At 39.0% G+C, this 20,717-nt stretch overlaps 1 protein-coding gene across 2 annotated transcripts in view; it reads right to left on the reverse strand.

The window, feature by feature from the left end:
- The window catches only part of MINDY2 (MINDY lysine 48 deubiquitinase 2), an 83,867-nt gene extending 63,639 nt beyond the window's left edge, over window positions 1-20,228 (reverse strand). For both annotated transcript variants that reach the window (XM_047766250.1, XM_047766249.1), the window contains exons 1-2: window positions 19,245-20,228; window positions 716-773 (exon numbers count right to left, since the gene is read on the reverse strand). In XM_047766250.1, the coding sequence (XP_047622206.1) occupies window positions 716-773; window positions 19,245-20,096 (910 nt within the window). In that variant the 5' untranslated portion in view covers window positions 20,097-20,228. The remainder of the gene's footprint in view (window positions 1-715; window positions 774-19,244) is intronic.
- Between the last annotated feature and the right edge of the window lie 489 nt (window positions 20,229-20,717).

Here is a 20,717-nt window from a genome sequence, read left to right on the forward strand (position 1 = left end):
AAGTCCAAGCCACTATCTCACTGCAGACCGGTAACTAACATTTTATAGACTGGCATAGGTCCATGAATCATATTTTGGGTTGCACTTCTCTAAATCACCTCCCAGATTTTATGTCAAGTCTACTCAGTATCTTTAAACACTTTCTATATGCAATGTTAGACTTTCTGTGCTATACCCTATTCTGCAATTTATTAAAATTAATATATGCGGAGTTCCCGTCATGGCGCAGTGGTTAACGAATCTGACTAGGAACCATGAGGTCGCGGGTTCGGTCCCTGCACTTGTTCAGTGGGTTAACGATCCGGCGTTGCCGTGAGCTGTGGTGTAGGTTGCAGATGTGGCTCGGGTCCCGTGTTGCTGTAGCTCTGGCGTAGGCCGGCAGCTACAGCTCCGATTAGACCCCTAGCCTGGGAACCTCCATATGCCGTGGGAGCGGCCCAAGAAATAGCAAAAAGACAAAAAAAAAATTAATATATGCTTCATTATTTTCTAGATATCAATAATTTCCTTATTTATATTACAGAATTTTAATGCTGGTTAGAAAGAAAGAAGGCTTTAACATCAAAGAACAGTAACATATTGATAAGATGTTTTAATTAAGAGACAAAATTATAATTTAAAAATAGCTTAAGAAAGATGAAATTTAAATATATGTTAGCTTTGCAAACTTTTATTTTGAAAGAGATACAAAAACCATTCATTTTTCAACACTAACCTAAATATTCCATCAGCTGTTCAGCAGTTATGATTTCCATCATCGGTGGAAGTTTCACCTGAAAAACAAAGTATTTTTTTCTATAAAATCAAATGTTTTAGGTAATTAAAGTGTTTCTTCAGCCAGAAACACAAGTATGTATGTGTATTATATGTATCTACTATATGTATACAACACTCACATTTAAACATCTTTATAACTAATCTTTACTACAACAGAGTCAATCCTATCACCATAAAATTTACAGGGCAATATAAGATCTCACAGAAATGTGTTTTCAAAGCCAAGTGCTATGCCTTTCACCACACATCCTGATTGTCATTAGGCACCTGCAACAGTGTCCTGCGTAATACAAAATGTCGTTAAAGGGCAGGAAGAGGCATCAAACATGTTTTGACAGGTCACTAATGGAGCAGTTTCACTGAAGGCAGTCTTGAACACAGCTCAATATGCCATTACTTCAGTGTACCATTTTTGTTGTTGAGTAGCTAGAATGAGCACAGTTTCAAGAATTAGTTATAAACTGAAAGACTCATACTATATGAATCTACCTGTAAAATTTACAAGCAGGCAAAATTACACTATATTATTTAGAGCTGTACATATAAAAAGAAAAGGAAATGGATACTATAAAAATCAGTTGGAATGGGGCATATAAGAGGCTTCTGAACTGCTGGCAATGCCTCTATCTATATATCTTGACTTGCATGGTAGTTCCACTCTTTGCCTTATTAAACTGTTTGCCTTGTTAAACTGGTGATCTGTTTCAAGTACTTTTTTTACCCCCAGGGCCTCACTTGCGGCATATAGAAATTTCTGGACTAGGGATCGAATTGGAGCTGCAGCTGCCAGCCCACACCACAGCGATGGCAACGCCAGATCCAAGCTGTGTCTGTGACCTATGCCACAGCTCAAGGCAATGCCGAATCCTTAACTCACTGAGAGAACCCTCAGGTTCCTTAACCCACTGAGACACAATGAGAACTACTGTTTTATGTACTTTACTGTATGTGCTACATGTCAAAAAAAAAAAAAAAAAAAGGTTAAAAGTAGATACATACATTATACTCATATTTAAGTTTAAAAAGTTAATTCAGCTGCAACACAGTCTAAAGTAATTTTTCTTTTTTCTCTTTTTAGGGCCACACCTGTGGCATATGGACGTTTCCAGGTTAGGGGTTGAATGGGAGCTACAGCTGACAGCCTACAACACAGCCACAGCAACGTGGGATCCAAGACAGGTGTGTGATCTACACTACATCTCACAGAGACACTGGGTCCTTAATCTGCTGAGCGAGGCCAGGGATCAAACCCACATCCTCACCAATACTAGTTGGGTTCATAACCTGCTGAGCCACAATGGGGACTCCCTAAATTAATTTTTCAAATAAATTGTCAGATGAGTTACATGGACATTGCAGTAAATGACTGTAAACATTTTAGCTGACTTATTGAAAAGCATATTCCTTGGTATATTCACAGAATAAAAATAAATATTGTAGGATGGAAACTCAAAGTAATTAACATATAAATGAAAGAAGAGCAGCATAATTAAAACTCTTTTTAAGAATTATTTTTCAGGAATTGTTTTCTGTTCAATCAAGGAAATCATTTAAACCAGCAATTTCTCCAACAAGTGTTGAAGAAGGTGCAATGGGTATTTATGTTACCAAATGTAATAACAGTACATTACAATTTTTTGTTTGTTTTAACAAATGAATAAAGTAAGTCCTAAAAAAGATCCTTGTAAAATGGAACAGTTTGAGATCCTCTGAAAGCATACATGACAGTTGGTGCTCCCGAGTCAGTCATCCAGTAGATTTGTCACTCAGTGAAAATCAAGAGATGCCATGGACGTTTTGATCATTACTTGACTCTGTTTTTATTTTCTAGGACATTTAAAAAACTGTAATAGTTTTTTTTTAAGCAGTTTTAGGTTTACAGAAAAATTGAGTACAGAGAGCTTCCATATACGGTATATTTTAAAAATTGAAACTCATTGACAAATTATAGTCCCCTCCTTATTTTTCTTTTTTTTTTTTTGGTCTTTTTGCCTTTTCTAGTGCTGTACCTGCAGCATATGGAGGTTCCCAGGCTAGGGGTCTAATCAGAGCTGCAGCTGCCAGCCTACACCAGAGCCACAGCAACGCCAGATCTGATCCAAGCCAAGCCTTCGACCTACACCACAGCTCACGGCAACACCGGATCCTTAACCCACTGAGCGAGGCCAGGGATCGAACCCACAACCTCATGGTTCCTAGTCGGATTCATTAACCATTGAGCCATGACGGGAACTCCTTATTTTTCTATATAAAATTTTATTTGATGGTGTTCTTATTTGTTTATATATTGTCTGTCACTGGCTGCTTTCAGCCTATAAGAGTAGAGCTGAATCTTTGCTTCAAAGACTGTATGTCCCACAAAGCCTGAAATATTTACTATCAGGTCTGTCACAGGAAAAATATCTTGATCCCTGCTTTGGAATGATTTTAACTGCCATTACATAATATTTTATCAAGGTGTTTCAGTGCCTTATGAAGATCTGATATATAAACCAGTAGTTTAAATACACTGTGAAGAATATTTACATACTGAATGTCAGACCAATCAGCAAGTCCCATTTACACCTAACACTGTTTCTTAAATAAAATAAGACCTATATATTCTTTTTTTTTCTTTTCTTTTCTTTTCTTTTTTTTTTTTTTGTCTTTTGTCTTTTTAGGGCCGCACCCGAGGCATATGTAGGTTCCCAGGCTAGGGGTCTAATCGGAGCTGTTGCTGCCGGCCTACCCCAGAGGCACAGCAACGCTGGATCCAAGCTGCATCTGCGATCTACGCCACAGCTCAGGGCAACGCCGGATCCTTAACCCACTGAGCAAACCCGCAACCTCATGGTTCCTAGTCGGATTCGTTTCTGCTGCGCCACAATGGGAACTCCAAGACTTATATATTCTTTTATTCCAGAGAGATTCACTGCAGAAATATATTCACCAGAAAGTTCCATAAACAAATAGCTTATTCTCTTTTGGTCAATGAGTAATCCTATAAAATTGTCAAAATAAGAAACCAAGGCACTAACAAATAAATGTATTTGGGAAATATATTTTACAATCCTAGATTTCTACAAATAGATGATTTAATGGTTTAATCTTGAAATTTTCAAATAGCAACTACCTACCATGTCTTGCTTCAAATAGTTGAAGTAGGAAATGACAATTTTATACAGGTTTTAGAAGTAGGACAACAGGAGTTCCCGTCGTGGCTCAGTGCTTAATGAATCAGACTAGGATCCATGAAGTTGCATGTTAGATCCCTGGCCTTGCCTAGTGGGTTAAGGATCTGGCATTGCCGTGAGCTGTGGTGTAGGCTGCAGACTAGGCTTGGAGCCTGCATTGCTGTGGCTCTGGCGTAGGCTGGCAGCTGCAGCTCTGATTAGACCCCTAGCCTGGGAACCTCCATATGCCAAGGGAGTGGGCCAAGAAATGAAAAAAAAGACCAAAAAAAAAAAAAGAAGTGGGACAACCAATACCCATTTTAACTTATTCATAAGCATACTCTGTATTATATTCATTTTCTGAAACTTAGCCAACAAAATATTCTGGATATTCTCTAAAATAATTATTTATTATTTGAACTTAGCTGTTCAAAACAGTGTAATAGTGAAGAATGCCTGCTTTCCACTAATACTCTGGAGCCACCAACAGATCTTAAATTTTTTTTTTTTTTTATCCATAAGCAGCATATGGAGTTCCTGGGCCAGGGATTGAATCTGAACCAGAGTTGCAGAGTTGTGGAACTGCCACAGCTGCAGGAACACTGGATCCTTAAACCACTGCATTGGGCATAGGATCGAATCTGCATCCCTGCTCTGACACTGTCAATCCCACTGTGCCACAGCAGGAACTCCAAGATTTAAAAATTTTTTAACCACAAAATGATCTTCTTGAGAGCTTGCTTCTCTTTTTGCTTTTCTCTACCACCATCCCCACAAAAGCAAATGTCAAAGATTTTGTTAATGATTCTAAGATTACCATTCCTTTGTCTCTTTAGAGTCTATTAAAGAGAAAACAGGTTATGGGAAAGCCAGCTAAGGATACAGAATTAACAATTGTGGCATTCCGTCTAAATCTCTAAATTTTAAATCTTACGAAGGAAAACAAATTAAGTATGCCCTAAGTTCTCAGGTGGTCCTCTTTTAGTAATAATCTATAACATATTGTTTACAAGTAAATGAATACTTTAATGTAATCAAGGACACCTGGAAAGTACTCTCTTTTCTCTATTTTTTTTTTTTTTGTCTTTTGTGGTTTAGGGCCGCACCCGCAGCAAAATGGAGGTTCTCAGGCTAGGGGTCGAATTGGAGCTGTAGCTGCCAGCCTATACCACAGCCACAGCAACATAGGATCTGTACCACAACTGTGACCTGCACCACAGCTCATGGCAACGCCAGATCCCTAACCCACTGAGCGAGGCCAGGGATCAAACCAGAGTCCTCATGGACACTATTCGGGTTCGGTAACCACTGAGCCATGACGGGAACTCCTGGAAGGCACTCTCTTAAGTAGTTTAAATATTCTTCCTAAAACTTGAGCAAAGCCTCTCACTACATATTAACACAGTTCTAAATTAAAGGAGTCCAAATAAAATGAAGCTTTTATTACCTAGGGAAACAATTATGTCCTATCATAAATAAGTAATATTTTATTATATTAACTAGGTTTCTATTTAAATAAAATATCTAGTATTAAATATTTAAATTAACAAAAGGAAATAGCTACTACAACTTCAAATATTCAACTACAGGATAAAAAATCATTAATTCAGCCCAATTATTCTATAATTTTTAGTCATTCGAAGAGCAAAGTGTATTTGAGAATACACTCAAGTGAGGCCAAAAATAAAAGCAAAGACAACAAAAATAAATAAAAACAACAAAAAGGTTTTGCTTAAAATATCAGTAATATCCTTAACAGGAATGCAAAATATTCCAAAAGTGATATGCCAAGATTTTGATACCTATGATTTTGATATTCTGAACAGGGAAAGAAATGCAGGGGACACAGTAATAACTAAGAAATAAGAAGCAGTTTGCATAGCTGATGGCAAGTATGGAAATGACCAGCCAAAGAGCACTGTTAAATGTTAAGTTAGAATACCAATTATGCAAACTATTGCTTTTGGAATGGATTAGCAATGGGATCCTGCTGTGTAGCACTCAGAACTATGTCTAGTCACTTATGATAGAGCCTGATAATGTGAGAAAAAAGAATGTATACATGTATGTGTAACTGGATCACCATGCTGTACGTAAAAAAAAACTGTATTGGGGAAATAACAACAAAATTTTTTTTTTAATTTAGAAAATTAAAAAAAAGAATACCAATTAACAACTACTCAAGAAATACTCAGTTTGAATTCTAACACCTATTTATTTATTTATTTTGCTTTTTTAGGGCCATACCTGCAACCTTTTGGTTCCTAGTTGGATTTGTTTCCCCTGAGCCACGATGGGAACTCTTTTAATACCTCTTTAAAGTTGGAAAGATACATTTAAGGAGATTAAAAAATTGGGCATTTATAACAAATAAATGAAATAGAGCCTGGAAAAAAAAATCAATGAAACCAAGAGTTGGTTTTTTGAGAAGATAAACAAAATTGACAAACCTTTAGCTAGACTCATCAAGAAAAAAGGAGGGGGGCCCAAATCAATAAAACCAGAATGAAAAAGAAGTTACAATCAACACCATGGAAATAACAAAAGCTCATAAGAGACTATTACCAACAATTACATTCCAATACAATAGACAACCTAGAAGAAATGAACAAATTTCTAGAAATGTACAATCTTCCAAGACTGAACTAGCAAGAAAAAGAAATTAAGAGAACAATTACCAGTAATTAAACGGAACAAGTAATTACAAAAAAAAACAAACAAAACAAAACAAAAAAAAACTCCGGAGTTCCCGTCATGGCTCAGGGGTCAATGAATCTGACTAGGAACCATGAGGTTGAGGTTCCATCCCAGGCCTTGCTCAGTGGGTTGAGGATCCAGCGTTGCAGTGAGCTGTGGTGTAGGCCACAGACGTGGCTCGGATCCTGCGTTGTTGTGGCTCTGGCATAGGCCGGCGGCAATAGCTCCAATTAGGCCCCTAGCCTGGGAACCTCCACATGCCTCAGCTGCAGCCCTAGAAAATACAAACAAAACAAAACAAAACCCTCCCAACAAACAAGACCAGACAGTTTCACAGGTGAATTCTACTAAACATTTAAGAGAATACCTATCCTTTTCAAACTATTCCAAAAATTGCACAGGAAGGAACATTTCTGAACTCATTCTATGAGGCCAGCATCACCCTGATAACAAAATGAGACAAAGATATCACAAAAAAAGAAAATTACAGGCCAATATCACTGATGTACATAGATAGAAAAATCCAACAAAATATTAGCAAACTGAATCCAACAACACATTAAAAAGGGGCTCTTGACTTCTGAGATGGCCCACATTCTGTCCATGGAGTGTGTTTCTTCCAGGGTTGCTCTCTCACCTTTTAAGACAGCCCACACTTTGTCTATCTCTTAATAAATCTACTTACCGCCTATCACTTTGCCTCTCCCTGAGTTCCTTCTGTACTGAGACATAAAGAACCTCAACTTCAGTAAGTCCTGGGACCAGCTTCTCAACAGAGGAATATGGAAATTGGGATAGAACTAAACCCCCCAAAACTACTTCACAAGCATTCCTCACTCCAGAAAGAAGGACCACCAGAACCAGTTCTGGGGTGACAAATCACTAGCCTTGAAGAAGAATGCAAGCTTGTACTACCCTGATCCTTATCTATGGTTCTATTTTCCATCCCCAAACTATAAAACCACTTCCTATTCTCTTCCAAAGGAGGGCACAGTTTCCAGGGCATTAGCTGGCTGTGCCCTCCTTTGTCTGGCAAAGCAATAAAGGTATTTTTTTTCTCCTTCGCCCCCTTCCCCAACAATCAAAAAGAAAGAAAAGGCTCACGAATCATGATCAAGTGGAATTTATCCCAGGTATGCAAGGATACGAATCAATCAATGTGATACATCACATTAACAAAGTAATGAATAAAAATCATATGATCATCTCAACAGTTGCAGAAGAAACATGTGACAAAATTCAACATCCGCTTATGATAAAACTCTCCAACAAAGTGGTTATAGTGGGAAAAAACTTCAACATAATAAAGAGCATTATGACAAGCCCACAGCTAACATATTCAATGGCGAAGAGCATTTCATCATTTCCTCTTAGATCTGGAACCAGACTAGGATGCCTATTCTCACCACTTTTATTCAACATAGCATTTGAAGTTCTAGCTACAGCAACCAAATAAGAAAAAAGGAATAAAAGGAATCCAAATTGGAAAGGAAGAAGTAAAACTGTCATATTTGCAGAGGACATGCTACACACAGAAAATCCTAAAGACATCACCAAAAAAACTACCAGAACTCATGAATGAATTCAGTAAAATTGTAGGACGCAAAAGTATTATACAGAAATCTGTTGCATTTCTATACACTAAGAACAAATTATCAGAAAGAGAAATTAAGAAAACAATCCTCTTTACAGTTGCCTCAAAAAGAATAAAAATACCTAGGAATAAATCTAAGGAGGGGAAAAAAAAAAAAAAAACTGTATACAGAAAACTATGCAACAGGGAGTTCCTGTTGTGGCAGAGCAGAAAGGAATCCAACTAGTATCCATGAGGATACAGGTTCAATCCCTTGCCTTGCTCTGTGGGCCAGGGATCTGGTGTTGCCTTGAACTGTGGTAGAGATCACAGATGCAGCTCAGATCCTGAGTTGCTGTGGCCATGGCTGGCAGCTCTAGCTCTGATTCTACCCCTAGGCTGGGAATTTCCCATACTGTGGGTGTGGACTTAAAAAGGCAAAAAAAAAGAAAGAAAACTATAGATCAATCATGAGAGGAATTGAAGATGATGCAAATGGCAAGATATACAATGCTTATAGATTGGAGAAATTAATATTGTTGTCATCATATTACTCATGGCAACTGACAGATTCAATGCAATCCCTATGAAAATACCAGTGGCATTTTTCAGACCTAAAATAGAAAATTTTTAAATTGTATGAAAACAGAGAAGACCCCAAATAGCCAAAACCATCTTGAGAAAGAACAAAGCTGGAAGTATCATGTTTCCCAATTTCAAATGATATGACAAAGATACAGTAATCAAAACATTATGGTACTGGCACAAAAATAGACACACAGATCAAGGAAAAGACTAGAAAGCCCAAAAAGGAACCCATACTTACATGGGTAATTAATCTATAACAAAGGAGGAAAGAATATACAATGGAGAAAAGACAGCCTCTTCAATAAATCATGTTGGGAAAATAGGACAGCTACACGCGAAAAATCAAACTGGACTACTTTCTCACATTATTCACACAAATAAATTCAAAATGAGTTAAAGATTTAAATTTAAAACCTGAAACCATAAAATTTCTAGAAGAAAACATTGGCAGTAGCTCTTTGACATCAGTCTTAGTAATATTTTTTTGGATATGTTTCCCCAGGCAAGGGAAACAAAAGCAAAAATAAACAATTGAGTAGTTCCCATCGTGGTGCAGTGGAAACAAATCCAACTAGGAACGATGAGGTTGCAGGTTCAATCCTTGGCCTTGCTCAGTGGGTTAAGGATCCAACGTTGCTGTGAGCTGTGGTATAGGCTGCGCACATGGCTGGGATCCTGCGTTGCTGTGGCAGTGGCATAGGCTGGCAGCTGCAGTTCAATTAGACCCCTAGCCTGGGAACCTCCATATGCCACAGGTGCAGCCCTAAAAAGCCAAAAATATAGAAATAAATAACAATTAAGACTCATCAAACTAAAAAGCTGCACAGTGAAGGAAATTATCAATAAAATTAAAAGTCCACCTATTGAATGGGAAAAGATATTTGCAAATGATATATAAACAAGGAGTTAATATCCAAAATAGACAAAGAAGTCATAAAACATAAAAAAAACCCCACAAACAATGTGATTAAAAAATGGGCAGAGGATCAGAATAGACATTTTCCCAAAGATGATATACAGATGGCCGACAAGCATATGAAAAGATTTTCAACATCAATAGTCATCAGGGAAATGCAAGTCAAACCCACAAGATATTGCCTCACACCTGTCAGAATGGCTATTATTAAAAAGACAACTAATAACAAGTATTAGCAAGGATGCAGAGAAAAGGGAACCCTTGTGCAATGCAGCTACTATGAAAAACATTATAGAGGTTCCTCAAAAAAATTTAAAAAAGAACTACTGCAGAATCCAATAATTCTACTCCTAGATATTTATCTGAAGAAAACAAACACTAATTAGAAAGGATATATGTACCCCTATAGTCATTGCAGCATTATTTACAACAGCCAAGATATGGGAACAACTTAAGTCCCCATCAACGGACAAATGGATAAAGATATGGCATATGCCTACATATACTAGAATATTACTCAGATATGAAAAATAATAAAATCTTGCTATTTGAGACAACATGGATCAATCTTGAAGGTATGAACTGAAATGAGTCAGAGAGAAGTTCTGCATGATTTCACATTTATGTGGAATCTAAAAAACAAAGCAACTGAACAAACATAACAAAAGAGTAACAGAGTCATGGGCACAGGAAACAAATAGGTGGTTGCTAAACAGGAAGGGGCAAAGAGGAGAGAAATGGCTGAGGGAGATTAAGAGGTACAAAATTCCAGTTGCAAAGAAATGAGTCACAGGTATGAAATGCATAGTGTGGCAAATATATTCAATAATTATGTAATATCTTTGCAGGGTGACAGACGGAAACTAGAGTTATCATGGTGAAATCATGAAATGTATAGAAACGGCTAATCATTATGTGGTGTAATAGAACTAACAGTGTTAGAGGGTCAACTGTAATTCAAAAACAAGCAAGCTCATAGAAAAAGAGATCAGATTTGTGGTTACCAGAGTAGGGAGAGGGATGAAGGCATTCAAAAAATACATATGACCAGTTATAACATAAATAAGTACTAAGGATGTAATGCACAACATGATTAGTAATATTAACACTGTTGAATGAAAGTTGTTATGAGAGTAAATCCTGAGTTCTGGTCACAAAGAAAAATAATATCTTTTCTATTTCTCTAATTTTGTCTTTATATGAGATACAGATGTCCACTAAATTTATTGTGGTAATCATTTCATGATGTATTGAAGTCAAATCATGCTGTGCAGCTTTAACTTATACAGTGCTGTATGTCAATTATATCTCAGTAAAACTGGGAAAAAATAAGTATTTGCCAGTCTCTGACCTGTAGGACAGGAAAGTCAGAAAAGAATAAATATATTGAATTTCTACTAATGGCCATTCCATTTGCATGTTGCCTTAATCCACAACAATCCTATGAAGCACTTACCTTCATTCAAAGAAGAAAGGCATTAAAATGTTAATCTGTCTAAAGTAGCAGAGCTGTGATGTGAATTGAGGGCTGACTCCAAAGCCAATTATCACTTCCATTGTACTAGTGTTCACTGACTTTCAAAAACAGCAATACTTTCAGTGAAATCTTACATAGTTCATCTGAAATATATTTTATATGAAGAAATGACAGAACTTTGTGACCAATGAAAAGTGAAGGATGTTGGGAAAAGAATAACTGAAGCAGGAGTTCCCATCGTGGCTCAGTGGTCAACAAATTCGACTAGGAACCATGAGGTTGTGGGTTCGATCCTTGGCTTTGTTCAGCGGGTTAATGATCCAGCATTGCTGTGAGCTGTAGTGTAGGTTGCAGACGTGGCTCAGATCCCACTTTGCTGTGGCTCTGGTGTAGGCCAGTGGCTACAATTAGACCCCTAGCCTGGGAACCTCCATATGCCTCGGGTGTGGCCCTAGAAAAGACCAAAAAAAAAAAAAAAAAAAGATTAACTGAAGCTGACTCTATGGCTCAGGAGACCCTAAAACTTAAGATCCATATACTTAATAAAAATAAGAAATTTGTAAGGGAAGATTAGTTTGTAGAAGAAAATGATATCTGCTTTATAACTGTGAAGTTTAAACATTCAAATTCAAAGTCGAATTAGAACTCAGGAGACAGGAGTTCCTGTCATGGCTCAGTGGAAATGAATCTGACTAGGAACCATGAGGTTGCAGGTTTGATCCCTGGCCTCACTCAGTGGGTTAAGGATCCAGTGTTGCTGTGAGCTGTGGTGTAGGTTGCAGACGTGGCTGGGATCCCATGTTGCTGTGGCTGTGGCTATAGCTCTGACTGGACCCCTAGCCTGGGAACCTCCATATGCTGTGGGTGCGGCCTTGAAAAGACAAAAAGCCAGAAAAAAAAAGAATTTAGGAGACAAATATTTTTAATTTGTCCATGAATAGACTGTGTTGCAGTCTATTTCTGCATTACTTACGGTAAAATGGATCACTAATACAATTTTTTCTCAGTTCAAGTTTCATTGATTCACTAAATTCACATATTCACTGAATATGTAGTAAATCATATAGTATTCATGATTTTTTAGTTGAAATTGTAAAGAAATTGTATTGGAAGTATTATTAATGGGAATCAAAGAGAAGAATTGTAGTTGTTTTTAAAATAAGGACTAAAAAACCTGATCCTTTCAACATGCCTTTAATTCTGGCTCCAGCAAATAAACATGTATTATAAGCTATTATACATTATGCTTTATATTCTAATTTCTTAAAGGTAGTATTCATTTATTATTAAGAATAATTACTGGGAGCTCCCTTGTGATGTAGCAGCTTGGGTCCCTGCTGTGGTTCAATCCCTAGCCTAGGAACTTTCACCTGCCACAGCACAGAGGTACAGAGGCGGGGAGAAGAATTACTATACTTAATTATACTAAAATTCAGACTTTTGGTAAATCTAACTTTCTACTTGCTATCAGTCTGTCTGCCTGCCTGCCTTTTTCTTTCTTTCTTTCTTTCTTTCTTTCTTTCTTTCTTTCTTTCTTTCTTCCTTCCTTCCTTCCTTCCTTCCTTCCTTCCTTCTTTCTTTCTTTCTTTCCTTTCTTTCTTTTCTTTCTTTTCTTTCTTTTCTTTCTTCCTTCCTTCCTTCCTTCCTTTTCTTTTTCTTTCTTTCTTTCTTTCTCTTTCTTTCCTCCCCCCCTCCCTCCCTCCCTTCTTTCTTTTTTTCTTTCTTTCTTTCTTTCTTGCTTGCTTGCTTGCTTGCTTTTCAGGACTGCACTCATGGCATACGGAGGTTCCCAGGCTAGGGGTCTAATCAGAGCTGCAGCTGCGGGCCTACGCCACAGCCACAGCAACGCCAGATCCGAGCTGTGTCTGTGACATACACCACAGGTTACAGCAACTCTGGATCCTTAACCCACTGAGTGAGGCCAGGGATCGAACCCGCAACCTCATGGTTCCTAGTCAGATTCGTTTCTGCTGAGCCACGAGGGGAACTTCTATCAGTATTTCAAATCAGGAATATTTAATAAGAGACAACCTTCAGCTTAGGAACTTAGGCCCATTTCAAACACTTTCACCATCATCGTAACTTAGACCCCATTCTCAGAGTAATACTGAATCCTATTTAAAAGTATTTTAAAACAGTAGAAACTGCAGATATATTCATATGTATTAGATTTTCAAGAATGACTTTTTTTTTTTTTTTTGTGGCCATACCTATGGTATGCACAAGTTCCTAGGCCAGGGATCAAACCTGTGCCACAGCAGTGACAATGCCAGATACTCAACGCAGTAGGCCACCAGGGAACTAAAGAATGTCCTATTTTATATGCAATTCACAGGGTTTTAGAATAAAGAATGTTGTTCCAATGAAATTTCCCCAATAAAAGATTTGTGAGTAAAAGTAGATATCTTTAGTTCATATTTCACTGAGCTTATATTTAGGCAGCTCAGCAAGCTTGCCTTGCTGAAAAATCTACCCAAAGCCAAAATGAGAGTGAAACTTTTAGATTAATTGCTTGAAAGATAGATGAGAACAGGGTAACATAAGAGACCACCAAGAAGGCTACTGAAGTAATTCAGATGAGAGATCAAAGTGACCTGAAGTAGAGTAGTAGCAGGAGAGGTAAAAGTTACCAATTATTGAAAATATTAAAAAAGAAAAGAAAGAAAATATCAAAGAATATATTTAATAAACTGAGGGTAAAGGCAAGCTCATTTGCCACAGAACTCAAGAAAGGCTCTGAAATTGGAAGTGTCAGATAATTTGGAAGACATGGGATAAAGCATAATAGGCTAAAAACAGAACTATCCAGGATTTGTTCTAAGGAATCACGAAGTTTATTTCTCCTTCTCTGACTTTATCACTAGCTCTTCTTCTACCCTGCGTTGTCCCAGACCTATTGTCCACCAGGCTTACTGTTAACTTGAATTTAAATTTCTAATCAAATTTCCCAAATAAGCGTTCAGATTCTAAAGTGAGTAATAATCTTACTTTGGATAAGTTACTTAAACTTTATGCACCTCAATTTTCTATATGTGTAAAATATGAACAATATCTACAAAAGGATTTCATGATGTAGTTGAGAAAATTAAAAAAGAAAGTGCATATATAATACATGAAAAATACTTAGCACAGTATCTGAACATAAAAATAATTGAGTACTGGAGCTCCCACCTGGCTCAGTGGGTTAAGGATCCAGCACTGTCACTGCTGTGGCTCTGGTTACAGGGGTAGTGTTGGTTCAATCCATGGCCTGGGAACTTCTGTATGCTATAGGCATGGCCAAAAAAAAAAAAAAAGAGGTTTAATTTTATAGTTTATGTATGTTATGACTTGTTGAGTTTTATAAATACAACTGATTAATTGGGTCACAGCCCTCATATACACCCATAAATGGCACTGTTTTTGATAGATTAAGTCAAAGATTAAAAAAAACCCATAAAAAACAGTCTAAAATAAACAAAATGAAAATCTATTCCAAGATATAAATTTGGGTAAATTTATCTGGTGTCAGTTAAAGATAATTATAAGTTTGAGCCTGAATTAAATTTAATGAACAGATTTCCTTCTTTCTTGGTTTGTTGGATATCAGGGCTGAACTGTTTTACAGAAGATTAATGATCACCTACTTCCCATCAGTCCTAAACCAACACTCTGAATTAAAACTCCAACATTTTCAATTCAGTACTTACTCTGTTTAATGTTTAACTGTCATCTCTCACCCAGAACCATGACCTTTTACTTCCTCTGAATCAATCAAATCCTCCTAATATATTCAGTTTAATTGATTTTTCTCATTAGTTCATCCTCCCCCAAAAGAGATGACCACCTTTCACATTCAACTCTAATCCCACTGACTCCATGGATCAACCCTTAAAATGCTCAATCCTTGGAGTTCCCTCATGGCTCAGTGGGTTAACAATCCAGCATTGTCACTTACGTAGCTCTGGTTACAGCTGTGGCAAGGGTTTGATCCCTGGCCCAGGAATTTCTATATGCCTAGCATATGACGAAAAAAAAAAAAAAGCCCAATCCTTGATAACTTGATAATCCTAACCAGCCATACTTCCTGCTTCTATTTCCAGGTATAAGAGAACTACCTGGGAAAAAACAAAAACAAAGCAAAATGATATATTGGAAGTTTTTGAAGAATACCCCAATTTATCCATTACCACTTACTATTTTCTACTTATTCCTCAAATTCCTAGGCATAATCTCCAGTGAGATTAGAACTACTTTAAAACACAATGTAATTTTTCTCACAAAATTCAACCTCTCTCCTTAATTACTGGCAAATTCATTATTACTGATGAGATCAATTGTTATTCTGCTAAAACAGAAAATGAGGCCTCAATTTTTCAACTGTCTACCTTAACATGATCCTGTAACTTCCTTGTCCCATTCCTTCGATGATTTCAGAAAAAAAAAGATTGTTGTTCACTTGCTCTAAAGAGGATTTTACCACCAACTTTGAAGATTCCAAGCTTATCCTAACTTTTCAGCAACGTTGTTCTGTTATACCTGTTCTTTTTTGGCAAAATCTTTCCTACTCCACCAGTTCCTTGATGCTGTTGCATTTGACAATGATAACTGACCTTTTTTTTTTTTTTTTTTAAAGTAGAGTCTCTATCCCAGACTACTATCATGACATTGTCCTATTTCTAGTTTTCATTTACATCTCAAATTGTGCCTATACTGGTTTCTTTTGCATTCTCATTCTTACCACTCAGCATTCCCTTCTTCCCACCAACTTTAATCTTTAGTCCTCCATTTTCTCTATTTCTACCAGAGAACTGGATAGAAGAAGGAGTGGGAAAATAGAGAGAAATAGATAGGATGTTTATGCTGGCAATTTGTAGTTCCTCAAAAATATTAGGATGGAAAAAAGTTGAGAACTATCATTCACCACTCTCTACGGAGAATTCATTTATTCTTATAGATATCATACTTCTACCTATGCAGTAACTCCCCAGTTTAATTTTTCTCGTAATTTTGACCTCTTTCCTGAGGGCCATTTCATGCTTCTAGAGGCATAATGAACATTTTTATTTTTATGTCCTAATAACAGACATTTCCAACCTGATGCAATCAAACTTTGACATTGTTTCCCATCTAAAACACCTTCCCTATCTTTTTGAATGACCAAACCAGTCTCTACTACCCAGATTAGAAAAAGTGTCACATCCTTCATTTCCTATATCTGCTTAGATATCAATTCACCACTTAGGCTCTGACATTATCCTCTCCAAAGAGAAGGGGCAAAGAATTCCCCATGCAAAAGAGCTATCCTCATCAATTTTTCCTGCTACATTCACTACAATCTCACTTCTAGTTAAATCTCAAAAAAAAAAAAAACACAAGAAACCCACAAATCCACTTTCATTATGTCATTCCTGTATCCAGTAATTTATAATAGCACCCTATTATCAACTATATAGAAATGTGCCCAGTGATGGGTCCTCTGAAATCCGACAACTACCTTCATATCCTATTTATCATTTTTCTCTACTATAGCATTTCTCAAACTTTGTGGTTTCAAGACCCTCCTCAGTCCTAAAAATTACTGAGGATCGCAAAGAGTTCTTGTTTAAGTAGGTTATTATCTATCAATACTTACAATACTGGAAATAAGCATTGAGAAAAATTTTCAACACATTCCATTAACTGTCAAAGCAATGATGTCATCACACATCATGCAGCCTCAAAAACTGACACTTGTGAGAGAATAAAAGTAAGAAAGGCAAAAAACAGCTTAGTACTATTATGAAAACAGTTTTGACCTGTAGAACCTATGGCTCACTTTGAGAACACTGTTCTATTCAACCTTGTTTCTCTTTATCCATCTCCCTATCAATCATTGATAATTACTGAGTAATTTTTGTATTCATCAATAGTCTGTAGGCAGAAATAAGTCTAAGAACTGATGATTTATAAAATAATACCAAATTCAGTAGCATGCCTTCTCATTCATGGTCTAACCCAACCTATCAATTTTACTTTCTGCTACTGCCATTTCCTTCTCCTCCTCCACTGCACTAGACCAAGGTTGGAGTCCCCAAATAGAACAAACCTTTTTTTGCTTCAGCATCTTTGAATACACTATCCCCTCTGCATGTAAGGAACTTCTCTCATTCAGACCCAGATCAAAGATTACCTCTCCTATGAAGTTTTCCCCTAACACATTCCATTCACAATTACACTTTTTTCTGTAATTCCATAGCATTTTCAGAACTTCTACATTGCATTGTGATTACTGTTTATGTCTGCTTCCCTATTAATACCGAGCTACATGAGGCACACTTGCATCTTACTCATCTTTGTATTTCTAGTACCTCACACATAATGGGAACCCAAACATATGATCATTCACTTGAAGCCCTATATTTCAAAGACCAGTTCAATGCTCATCTATCCCCAAATGTTTGAAACCATAGTACTTGCTCTTTCTTTTGAACTCCTGCAATACTATACAGAAACTAGGAGGTGAGAAAAGCCTGAATGAAACTGTTACTCCTTTCTATAAAAAGACTGGGGACTTTGGCTCATAAGATGAAGTTCAACTCCCTAGTCTGACATTCAGCAGCCTTCATCAAGTGGTTGTTCTTTACCTTTTCAATCTTATTCTCTATTATTCTGCAATATGAACTTACCACTCCTGTCATCCAACACACACACACACCACTACCCATTCTATTTTTATCCCATTTGTTTATAACCTTCCCTCTCCCAAGAATTCCATTCCCTGTTTTTTAAATCTTACTTTTCCTAAAGACCTTCCTTCAAGAGATAAAAAAATGCCATGAAGCTCTCTGGGACTACAGCAGATGAAAGAAAAATTTCTCCTTTTGGGATAGTTAATGCATTCCAATGTACTAGCTATAACCTAGTATTTATAGTGTATCATCTTGCATTGTTCTTTAATAATTTCAAGTCAAGTCAATGCTGCAACTCCAAATAGCCTGACAGCTCTTCAAGAGCAGACAGGCTTACTCAAAATATTTTAGTGCCATTATGTACTAGATACAGGTAAGATCTCAAATCTCATTTCTTTTGCATCAGCCCTTGCTACACAGAAAGATGAGGGTACTTAATAAATGCTATTCCCTTTACTTCATTTCCTTTCCGAGTGGTCACGATAATTCAGGTGTTTGGGTTTTTTTAGGGAACATTTTACCCATAAAGTCTCAATTTGAAAGTAAAATATGTGTTCTAAAATGCGCCTTCTTAGCACTCTAAAACTGCAAGCTTAAATAAAACACATTAATAGGTAACTCACTCTCGAGTCCTCAATATACTTAACGTTTGAAGAGCCCTTCCTTCTTTCGCTCCTTTAACTTGAACATATCTTTTATTTTAGCTGTTATAATTGTAGCTCCCTTAACACATTCTGATGTGTAGTTATTGGAAATAATGCCAAACTATGTAGTCAAAGAAATGAGGCAAGTAAAAATCAGGCATAAAATAAAAAGAATCTTTGAAAACCAAGAAGTTATGGTAATTAGGTCTCAGACCATGGCTTTTCCTTAAATGGAATTTGTCTAAGGGGTTACATCTTCTCTATCACCATTTCCTCAAGTATCCACCCCAAATGGAGCAAGCATGAGTTGGAAAACAGGCTAAACGTAACCATCAAAACTTGTTCTAATATCATGGATTGGTGGTAATTTCTGAAGGTGATTTCCCCCAATTCTTCGCTCTTTTTGCACGTGATAAAATCAGTAAGAAGCAATAACAGGAAAATACAGTTTTAAAACGGTCAAAGGGTTTAGGATGCGCTAAGTCCTGGTAGTTTCTAAGTATATCAGCGACCGCTGAATGCTGAGCTCTAACTGTTAAACACTACAAGAGACCCGAGGTTGCCCGCAAGTACAATTCTTTCTGACATACATATGAGAATATTCTTTCACCGAGAGCGTCTCGAAATGAGTTTCATGTAAGAAGAAAAGGGGACTGACTAGTGAATGAGGAAAGAAAGGAAGAAGCCATCAGCTGACATGCAGCAGCTCCCTTACCCCGTTTTTCCCCCCTCCCCAAAAGCTGCAGGAAATAGAAAGCTACGGAATGTACCTTCCAGGCCAGAAGCAAAACATTGAGGATGGCCAGCAAAGGGCAGGGGCCATTCTCATTCTGGGTGATGATGGGTGTGTTCTCCTCCTTCCACTGGATCCACTTGATGTGATAGACAGACTGTCCCGGGAAGCGTTCCTTGGAGGCCGCCAGCACCTGAGCCGCCTCCCCCCCCTCCTCCTCCTCCTCCTCCTCCCGGCACAGAGGCACAGCCCCCGGCAACACCGCCGCGCCCTCCTCCTCCTCGGGGACCCTGTTCTCAGCTCCTTCCTCACTATTAAACTCGGAGCTACTGGGGAAAGAATGCAGGTTAGAGAACGATTCCAGGGAGTCCAGGCTCGGCGATTCCCCAGGAGGACTCGGGTCGCTGCAACTGCTGCTGAGGCCGCCGCCGCTGCTGGGCTCCTCGAAGCCCGCGGCCGTCGACCCTGCCCCGCAGGTGCCTGCGGGATCCCGGCGGGCGCCCGCGTCTCCGGCCGGACCCAACCCATGGCCGGCTCCGGCCTCGGCAATCTCTGGGGAGGCGGTCACCTTGTGCTGCCCTCTCAGAGGCGCCTTCTGAGCAGCAGGACTCTCCAAATCGCTCTCCTTCAAGTCCACGCTCGGGAGGGAGCTGCAGGGTACAAGGACCGGAGGAGAGCCGGAGGGAGAAACCGAGTCCGAGAGGCTCCTCCCGGCGGCCACCGCCCCCTGCCCATTCCCGCCGCTGCTCTCCGCCGCCCATACTCCAGGACCATCCCCAGCGGAAAGCCTGGTGTCCTGTCGCCCTTCCTGTGGAGAACCTGTCTCTGGCACTGGCCCGGTGGCCACCCCATGTTCTACCGGCTGCAGGCTTTCGGGGCCGCTCTCCATACCCAGCTGCCCGCCCCTTGCTCTAAAGAAACCGCGGTGGGTTCTCCTCAGACAGCGCCACGGACGCCATGACAGCGGCACTGGCAGCTACAGCGCCCTTGCGCGGCCTCGGCCAAGCACGTCACGGGGGAGGGCACCGGGAGCGCGCGAACGCGCGCGCCGCGCTGTTTGCCCGCCCTGAAAAGGCCTGCGCGTGCCCGCGCGCCGCGGGGTGAGGGTGTACCTTGCCGCGGCCTCCCACGCGGCCCCGCCTCGCGCGCGCGCTCGCGGGCTCGCACTAGGAAGGCGGGGCGTGGAGGGCGTGGCCAGGGGAAAAACATCCTCTCATTTTGTGGCCGGAAGTTGAACTCCAGGGCAGCTAGACCGCGCGCGGCTTCTTTAAAGGCGAGCGGGGAGGCAGACTGTTCGGGTGTGACCCTTGGGAGCCGGGTCGTGTGTGGTTCAGCCTTGGGATCAAGGATGGCAGTGGTTGTAGAACTTGGAAAAGAGCTCGTCCCTGAAGGGCTCAGTAGATTTGTTTCCTCAGTTTGTAATTTGGAAAGTTGAAGGAATTTCTTACGAGATGCAGATTTTAAAAGGCCGGGATCCACTTGAGGCGTTTGGATGCCTACACTGCACAAA

This window comes from Phacochoerus africanus, chromosome 2 (assembly GCF_016906955.1).
Source record: "Phacochoerus africanus isolate WHEZ1 chromosome 2, ROS_Pafr_v1, whole genome shotgun sequence".
Taxonomy (NCBI): Eukaryota; Metazoa; Chordata; class Mammalia; order Artiodactyla; family Suidae; genus Phacochoerus; species Phacochoerus africanus.